The 9,331-nt window shown below is 40.8% G+C and overlaps 1 protein-coding gene and 1 non-coding gene across 2 annotated transcripts; one reads left to right on the forward strand and one right to left on the reverse strand.

Annotated features, from left to right (window-relative positions):
- The first annotated feature begins 404 nt into the window (after positions 1-404).
- On the forward strand, positions 405-477 carry trnat-ugu. Its single transcript has one exon. It is a non-coding gene; the product is annotated as a tRNA-Thr (tRNA).
- A 1,472-nt stretch (positions 478-1,949) lies between these two features.
- Positions 1,950-8,042, reverse strand: LOC121894568 (1,25-dihydroxyvitamin D(3) 24-hydroxylase, mitochondrial). Its single transcript, XM_042407231.1, has 12 exons — positions 7,743-8,042; positions 7,369-7,559; positions 7,146-7,239; positions 6,957-7,050; positions 6,413-6,504; positions 5,948-6,059; positions 4,595-4,740; positions 3,950-4,116; positions 3,256-3,334; positions 2,764-2,961; positions 2,514-2,625; positions 1,950-2,353 (listed from the first exon to the last, which is right to left on the reverse strand). The coding sequence occupies exons 1-11, from the start codon at positions 7,998-8,000 to the stop codon at positions 2,515-2,517; spliced, it is 1,542 nt and encodes a 513-aa protein (XP_042263165.1). The 5' UTR covers positions 8,001-8,042; the 3' UTR covers positions 1,950-2,353; position 2,514.
- Positions 8,043-9,331: the final 1,289 nt, after the last annotated feature.

Here is a 9,331-nt window from a genome sequence, read left to right on the forward strand (position 1 = left end):
GTAGTTTGACACATATTAACACTGATCCTCACTGATTATGAACTAAGGATAATAGATTAGATAATGTTTAAAATAAACGTCACTTTTTTTTTTTTTATCTTGGAAGAGATTACATGGATATAGGAACAATATACAGCACCTACTATTTATGTGTCATCTTCACTTGTGTGAAATAAAGGCAATGTGTGTGAGATGATTTTATAACCAAATTGAGGAGAATCACTTTCACACAGGGTTACTGTATAATACGTCTAATTATATTTGAGTCATTTAGTGATTTAGTAATTTCTTCCACTGCGTTATGGTCCTTTACTGCTCTGATTTAAACTGAGTGGTTTGCTGTGGATATACTTGTCTCTAAGCCTTTATCACACTGATTGGATGAGACAGCTGCTGGCAGCTGTGGCTCTATAGCTCAGTGGTTAGAGCACTGGTCTTGTAAACCAGGGGTCGTGAGTTCGATCCTCACTAGGGCCTAGCTTTCCCCTTTACAGATTTTCTACAGTAATATATGTTAACTTGGGTTCTCAAGCAATTCCCTCACTGTGAATTGTGCTGTTAGTAGTGACAAATTTGTGCAGTAATTCTGTCTACCGCTAATGTACAGAATTACAACGACAGGGGTCCTGGCAGTCCACCAAAACACATAACTGCACTTCCTTCTCACTCTACCCATGTTTCTTGTCTCTCTGCACTTTCGACTGTCAAATAAAGGTGAAAAATGCTGGAAAATAATCTAAAGAAAACATAATGAGGGACAACATGCAGCTTTTCTTACTGGCAGGGAGGAAGGCATGCTGACTTTGCTTTTGCTTTTCAACACAGCTGGAAGATGCTCTAATTAATGTTTGTGCTTCTTACATCAAAATATGCTGCAGATTGCAGTTGAAATTCTTCAGCTGCTCCTGTGTTTCCCAACCTGGGGATTGAGGCCTTTCAAGGGGCCCCTCAAGATAAATCTGAGGTGTTACAGGATCACTGCAAACATCCCCTACTTACCAAGTTACTTTTGTTTGTAGTTCGTTTAAAGTCTTCTGTTCTTAAAACAAGTGACATCATGTTGTGTGCCTTGTTTGCACTACTTAAATGTTAATTGTAGTACAAATGGCCCCAGAGAAATGCAATGCTTATTGCATTTCACACTGGGGCAATGCTTATTGCATTTCTCAAATGCCTATTGTGTAATTGCATACAGATGGCTTGACAATAAATTTGTCTTGAGTCTTGAATCTGCAGAGCAGTGAGAATATTTCAACGTCTTCCCAGTGTAAATCAAGCTGCCTTCTCCTTTCTGACTACAAGACACAGATGCTCATTTCATTTAATCAAGAAACAGATTGAAATTCTGACTAAAGCTGCAGTTTTTTTTCTCTTATTTTAAGAAAATTATGCTTTTAGGATTTAATTATGGGCAGACATAAGACATAGTCATAGTCTTCAGGCCTCTAAAATCCTTCAACTGAAACCGTCTGAGAAGTAAAATGTCAGAATCTGTGATGAAGGAGTCACAAATATATATCTCCTCATTTTAAGGTGTCAGAAGACAAAAAGGTTGGAGACCGCTGACCTACACAAAAAATACATTTTACTAAACACTCAACTTCTTTTGAAAGTGTTTAGTCAAAAGTTTTTCTTCATCTGAAAAAGATTTATTTGATGTCAAATCTGCATAGATTGGCCAGAATCCAGTATAGACCAAATTCTGAAGAGAGCAGAGTCTGTTTAATGAAGAGAAAAACAAGCATGCATGCTTAGTTGGGAAAAACTAAACTTTTGAATATTTATTTAGCTCTGTTCCTCAAGATGTAAAAACTTTAAATTGGCCAAAGACTTTAATTCTGAGTGTTGGCAATGCACCAGTTTGAAAAATAAACACAGTCAGTGTGGCTTTAATACATTTATTCATGTATTTATTTCAGTGAATAAAATAAGTCTCTACAATAAAACAATGTACATCATTACAATATTATAATTGCACTTTATATACACAATGAAAAATAAACAAATGCGTGACCTATATATATATGTATATATTTATATATAACTTACTAAACAAAGCATAAAGTTATAGTTTGACATCTACATACACTTATTAAGATTTGAGGACAGCAGCTGCCTTGGTACAACATTCAATTTGTACATTACAACTGGTATTTTGGTCAGTCATTAACAGTCATAAGTAATAGTTTTAAATAAGTTTGAGGTATTTATGGCATGATTACATGTATAATAATTTCTTTTTCTTTTTTTCTATTTACAGAGCAGCAATACAGGGAGTCACTGGACCGTCAGGGCCATGGCAACAGAGGTATCATCTTTCTGTCACGATGTCCAGAAGAGCTTAATATGGAGCCTGAGAGGGGAAGGAAAGAAGGAATAATTCATTAGTTTGAACACAGTCTTGATGCCCTTTTGTGTTGAACAATGAATCAGACAACTAGATTGAATCTGAAACAGCAAAGATGGAGATGCAGGTAGAGAGATATAAGCAGAGATCAAAGTTTTCTTCTTACTTCATCTCTTGATGAAGGCGACAGGCAGCTCTCTGTTGGGAACCAGAAGTCCTGAATGGATCACGTCGAGCGGCTCGTTATCCGTTGCCACAATCTCATAGTCTCTGACCAGCTGTCAGAAACACAGGAGGGATTATCAATTAAAGGCTCATGTGACAGAATCAGCTGGTGGTTTCACAGATCCATAATCGATATCTGACAATTCCTGTTCGAACTAACTATAAACTACTATAAACTGAACTGATCTTACCCAGCACATGGCCAGCTGCAGCTGCAGCTCTGCCAGCCGCCGTCCAATGCACATCCTCTTTCCGATGCCGAAGGGAACATGGGCGAAAGGGTTGATGGTGCTGTTCTCCCGCAGCCAGCGCTCAGGTTTAAACTGCTTCCCATCGTCAAAGTACTCCTCATTGGAGCCGAGAGCATGTGTATTTATCATCAAAACTGTCTGTGAATAGACAAAAATAATAATCAAATTGTTAGTTTTCTTGCAGCTAAATGGATATGAGCAGAGAAATGAAACAGATAGTAGAGCAGATTATAAAACCGAAGTCCAATAAAGACCTCGTTATTGTAAATCTGATGCTTTGATGAAGTTTTTTAGAGTTGCTCCATTCAGACTTTGTACAGTGTGAGCTGTTTTTTCTAACATGCCTTGTTCAGACATCAGTCAAATGTAAATGAATACAAGTATGTAATCTGCTCATGTCAGGTGTATCGTTACGAGAACTAAGCCACTTACTCCTTTGGGAATGGCATAATCTCCCAACACAGTGTCTTTGTCCAGGGTCCTGCTTGTGAATGGAACTGATGGCGATAACCTGTAAGAATTTGAAAAAAAACACACATGAGAATATGGCCACAGCAACAACAAAGTTACAGCGTAGCATGACACACACGTCTAAGCTGTTTAACGAGAGCTAAACATACTCCGATGTTTTCCACAGTGCAAAATGGGGGAGATATAATCTCCAGTCAGAGGTCATATACATTCCCTGGGTGATGTGGTTATGGTATTAGCCTTAAATAACATGTTAGACAACTTGTGACTGCACGAGAAGAAGGGTGAAAGTGGGGCGTATAAGGGGTAGGAAGTGATTTGAACGTGACCACACAGTAGATTTTAAGCTGGGACCACCGGCTGTTGCTAGTCATACCACTGTATCTCATGAAGGTTGTTTTTGAGCCAGTCATGTGTGTGAGTTTTGCCTCTTAATCTCCGTGGTACTGGGTGAAATCATGATGCAGCCAGTGAGTCTAATTTGAAACTGCTGACTGTTTAGATAAATCAAATTTCCTGGTAGATTATGTCATGTCATGACATGTATAGCTACAACTATTTTTAAGTTGATCATGAGCTGTGTAGTTTTCCTTGAGACATGTGTTGCTTTTAATTATTTCCCATAGTAGCTTTCTGTAATTGTATTATACTGTACCTCATAGACTCCTTAAGGCAGGCCTTGAGGTAGGGCATGCTCTTGATGTGCTCTCCACACGGGTCCTGGTCAGGAGGCACCACCTCTCTAATCTCCTCCAGCAGCTTCCTCTGGGCGCCAGGGTTACGTGACAGGTTGAAAATAGCCCACAGCATACTGTTGGCAGTCTGAGAAATGTAAAAACAGTGAGAGAGAGAGAGAGAGAGAGAGAGAGAGAGAGAGAGAGAGAGAGAGAGAGAGAGAGAAAGAAGGAAGGAAGAGGGCAGAGGGATATGTCACTTAGTGAGGCAGCTTCTCTAAGTGCATTCCTCTGTGGGGTCCTGAAAGGAGCAGAGGAATGTTTGGGGTTCCTCAAAGGCTCCTCAGTTACATCCACGCCACATTCACTTCCCGCTTTTGAAGCACTGTAACTGCAGCACCTGTTTGTTTTAGAGGTTGAACTACTTTTTTTCTTTTTTTCCAACTCGAAGGGAAATAGGCGAAAGGTAAAACACTTGCGCAGTGCTGTGCTGCGACTACATATTTTAATATTTCTTTACAGAGAGCGTGAAATGTAAATAAATTAGATTAGGCAGAAGTAGCTTTAATTAAGTAGATATTTGCAGTATACAGTGTATACAGTGTATAATATAAAACAATGCTCACCGTCTCCACCCCTCCGATCTGCAGCTCTGTGATGGCTGCGTACAGCTCCTTCTTGGAGAGGCAACTGTGGTGCAAGATGTCACCGATTAAGTCATCGGGCGCTCTGACGGCGTTCCTCTTCAACTTCTTGTCGATGTAGACTTTGGCTGAGGAAAGAGAGCAGTTGGATTAAAACATGTTGTTTCATTTACAAGTTATTAAATTATCATCACAAACACTTTCATAAAAGTTCTTCGTATTAAGTTGTATGCCTCTTTGCTGTTTTCAACCTTTCATCCTGTATTCAGTAGCTGTCTTGTAATCACATATCAGAGTGCTGATTGCCTTTTATAGCTGAGTACTAGAGCTGAAACAATAAGTCGATTGACAGAAAAGTAAACAGCAACAATTTTAAGTAATTTATCCAGAAAAAACATTTTCATCTTTGGGTACTGGACTCTTGATCGCACAAAACAAGACATCTGAAGACATCATCTTGGTTCTGGGAAAATTTTGATTCATTAATCGTGTAGTCTACTAATTAAACGGTGATAATATGTTCCACTTATGTAGCAGCATTAAGTTATTCCAGAGTTAAAGTCTGTAGGGTGTTATCGTTTGTTTATCCTTCGTATGATTTATAGATTTATGGAGATTGTACATCATATGAGTGCGACTAGTTGCAACTGTATGACATGTAATTTCTATTTTAGTTTGAAATACGTCAGATCTAATGTTTTATCCTTACATGACATTTTGTCCATATGATCTGAATTCTGAAGCTCATGGCCTCACTGTTGCCCTTGTTTGATCCCCCGTCTGTTTATCTGATTTAGCTTACGAGAGTTGAGCGTAATTTAAAACGCATGACACAAAAAAACGAACTAAATGACTGACTGACTGACAGTCTGCTGCTTCTCAGAATACCTGAACTAAACTAATTATAAATCTCACTTTCTCTCACAGAACTGACAAGTACTTTTGTCTTGTGAAGTTTGTGACCATATGTGTGTGTTTGTGTGTGGTGTGTGAGCCAAGTAAACAGCATCATCTTCTTCCTCCCTCTGTGTTTCACCCCCCACCTCCTGCCACTACAAATATTTGGCAGATTTCTCCCTCTTAGGTCATGCAGTTTACTACAACTCTGGCTGCTTTTTACACAGGGTGCCAAGTACACAAAGCTCCGAGGCACCAGGTTCAAATTCACCCTCCCTCTGTTCTTCTCTATCTATCGTCTGACTGGATTTCAACTCAAACTGGTATGGGGAGGAGTGGAGACAAACTGTACTAGCACTCTGTGAAATGAGACTCGAGGGAGGAGGCTGTAATCTTGTTGTTCTGTGGTGCAGTGTAATTTTATTTCTGTGTTTGTACCTGTACTGAAAATGCGGTCCCATGCAGCAGTGTGATCCTGCCATGTTTTGGTGTTGAGGCTCTTGTGGAGCTCCACAGGTGTGACCATCATCATACCAAAGGTGCTCATCATCTAAAGAGAAAGAGAGAAAGGAGGTGTTAGGTGTTAAATCTAATCATCCTCACCAGTGAAAATCTTTGATGCAATCTCTTTTACGAGGTCTATTCTTGCACCCGCTGCCCTGTGAGACCTTTGTGAGCCTACACTTATTATCTGTTGACTGTGGGTGATATTGGTTTGCCCCAGTAAATCCCAGTAAATACAAAGAGTCTGCTGCATCGCTGGCTGCAGTTCAGCTGACCTCAGCTGAGGTGAACCTGGTGAACTAGGCTGTTTCTACAGGCTCAGTTTCTCACAGATCATGACAAGTCCTCTCCTACAGTACACAACGCTGCTATGAGAGGAGGAATAACAGGCGGACTCACCGTTTTCACAGCTGTGATGAAGTTCATGGCTTCCTCATTGACTTTTTCTTGCAGCAGACCAAATCTCTTGTCATAGAGGACGAGGCAAATGGCTGAATGAGAAAAACAGAGCAAAAAATGAGATTCAGAGCCTCAGCTGAATGTACATACAGTTTCAGTAAGATTTTCATTACAAAACATCACAAATCATCTACCCCCCCCCCCCCCCCCCCCCCCCTCCCCCCCCCCTCCCATATATATAAATAACATTACATAGGTTTAAAAACATTTAAAACATCCAATTGCTTTGTACAGATCAAATACTGAACAGTAGAGCTGAAACAGTTAATCAATAAATAGATTAGTAGAAAATGTTTTGGCAACTATCTTGATAATGTGATAAACTGCCAAACATTCACTTGTTCCAGCTTCTCAATCGTGAGATTTTTTAAAGACATTTTTTAGATCAAAACGATTAATCAAGAAAATAATTAGCAGCTGAACTGATATTAAAAGAATAATCGTTAGTTGCAGACTCAATGAATAATAAAATAGCTGAACTTACTCTCAAACGACCATTTATTCAGTTCGAAGTACAAGTCTTCAATCCTCCCACTGGCGTTTATTTTTCCAATTCTGCTAACGAAGTCCAGCAACACCTGTTTGTTTCAACAGAAACAGTCAGTCATCAATCACCGATAGCCGAAATCTTTATGAACACAATCTCATATTATCTTATGTTTCAGATCCTTACCTCGTTTATTTTGCCATCCAGCTTCACCACTTCTGTGGGCTTCATGAGTTTGTGCTGAAACGCGCTCCTCACTCTCTGCCAGTCTTTCCCCTCCCTGAAAACCGAGAGTTTCAACTCAGTGCGCTTTTCTACAAAACATTTAAGATCTGCTTGCACTTCAAGCTACCTCCTGACGAGTTATAGTCATATTCTTTGAATAAAAAGCACTCGAAACCCTACTTACAGGATGAGGAGTCCGTACGCCTCGTCTCTGAGGTCTCTGTATGCTTTCCAGGGTTTGATCTCAAGCCTCTGAGGGTAACTTCCCTCCTTCCTATAGAGCGCCTCCAGCAAGCAAGGTGCGCCAATGTGCACCGACTCAAAAGAGCCCAGCTTCATCCGGAAAATCTTGCCAAATTTTTTGTGATAATCAACCTAAATCAGAATAAAAAATAGTCATGAATCACTCAGAGAAATATATCTTACATTAAAATATAATCGACAGCGTTTTTTCATTCTTTTAAAGTATTTTTTTTTGTTGTAGCAACGCCTGAAAAAACAGGCTGTAATCTCCCAGAGGAAAAAAAAAGACAACTAGAGAACAAGTTTTTACTCTACCAGGGCCTCGTGTTGTCTTGTCAGACCTCCTTTCCGGAGGAGCTGGACCAGACTGCCGACCAGGGGCCAGTTGGTGGGTCCCGGGATCGCGTCCAGGCTGTGCGCTCTGGAGGCAGCGTGAGGGCACCGCGCAGCCTCCACAGCATCCTTCTCCTCCAAGACGCACACTGAGGATGTTGGTTTGAAGTGCTGCAGCCCCACAGACTTCTTTTTCAGCAACTCAACAATTTGAGGAACTTTTTGGATCTGCGCCCTCATCCTCAAATTTGTAGATTTGTAAGGAGAAAAAAATAAAGCGGAGTAATCTAATGTTTAACAGAAGCTCTTCTTTATTATCTAGGGGGTTTCTCGTTTCTTGGAAGTGTCACACCTTGCTGCAATATATATACCCTGAGAGTGTTTATTCCTGCCGTGCATTGAACCAATCAGGGATCGGTGCAGCATGGTGTGGCCGTCGAGCCCACCATTCATTTATGGATCCACGTTGAGAGGATCGTATGACCCCAGATAGACCGAGGAAGTGCCCTTGCCCCCCTACCCCCACCCAACACCCCCCCTCGCTTTATAAATAAACACACAGGCCACAGTGGAGGTGACGCGGTTCGCTTGAACCGTGTTTCAGAGCGACCCGCGACCGGAAGAAGCGAAACTTTGGCAAAGCAAATAGGCTACTACTGCCACACTTCTGCACCGTGGGCAAATATTTGACAGATTGTGTGTGTGTGTGTGTGTGTGTGTGTGTGTGTGTGTGTGTGTGTGTGTGTGTGTGTGTGTGTGTGTGTGCTTTGTTTGTGTTTTGGAGTGTGTGTTCTTTGTGGAGGGGTGAAGGGGGGTAACTGGGCATTTTCAGTAAGTTCTCATCACATGTGCTTATTTAATAATGGCACATCCAACGCTCATAAAAACCTCTAGAATTACATCAAAGGTTAGTTTGAGTTTTGCAGGATGCCTCAGTCTTGCAGAAATTTTTAATATTCCTCTCAAACATGTTAATAAAAACACCTGTCACTCAGTTTATAGGCTTCCAGATCATTCTGTGTGGCCAAATTTTGATTTTCTAAACTGTTACAGCTTTCACAAGAATGAAAAAGTTCATAACAAGCGCATGAAACACTGGAAAAACAAGGAGTAAAATATTTTGATGACTAATTTCACCATAAGCTGTAAAATCCAACATCTGATTTGATTTAGCTAGATAAGTTGATGGGTTTACCACCTCTTGCATATTTCTTTCCCTGCTCTCATTTACACAGACACACACACACATACAAACACACATACTCGTTACACACACACACACACACAACGCCCTCTCAAAGCTGGCATGACTTGAATAACATGTGCAGGGGCCCCGTGTTGTTACCCTGTAAAAGCGCTCATTCACAGACTCTCAGGTGGCATCAGAGCAACCTTGAACCCCGATTCATGTTTGCTGCATATTGGGGAACGAGTGAGTCTCCCCAGGTGTAAAACACACACACACACGCACATGAATCACTCCCCCCCCCCCCCCCCCCCAAAAAAAAGAAAGAAAGGAGGAAAGAAAAAACACACCACCCACGCACCCACAAACGAACTCAGTGTTCTCT

Source organism: Thunnus maccoyii, chromosome 3 (assembly GCF_910596095.1).
Source record: "Thunnus maccoyii chromosome 3, fThuMac1.1, whole genome shotgun sequence".
NCBI lineage: Eukaryota > Metazoa > Chordata > Actinopteri > Scombriformes > Scombridae > Thunnus > Thunnus maccoyii.

Coding starts and splice junctions, on each gene's coding strand:
- LOC121894568 (XM_042407231.1), bottom strand. CDS start 8,000: ATGAGGGCGCAGATCCAAAAAGTTCCTCAAATTGTTGAGTTGCTGAAA. Junction 6,505..6,956: donor GAATAAATGGTCGTTTGAGA/GTAAGTTCAGCT, acceptor TTTCTCATTCAG/CCATTTGCCTCGTCCTCTAT. Junction 2,626..2,763: donor TGCAGCTGGCCATGTGCTGG/GTAAGATCAGTT, acceptor TGTTTCTGACAG/CTGGTCAGAGACTATGAGAT.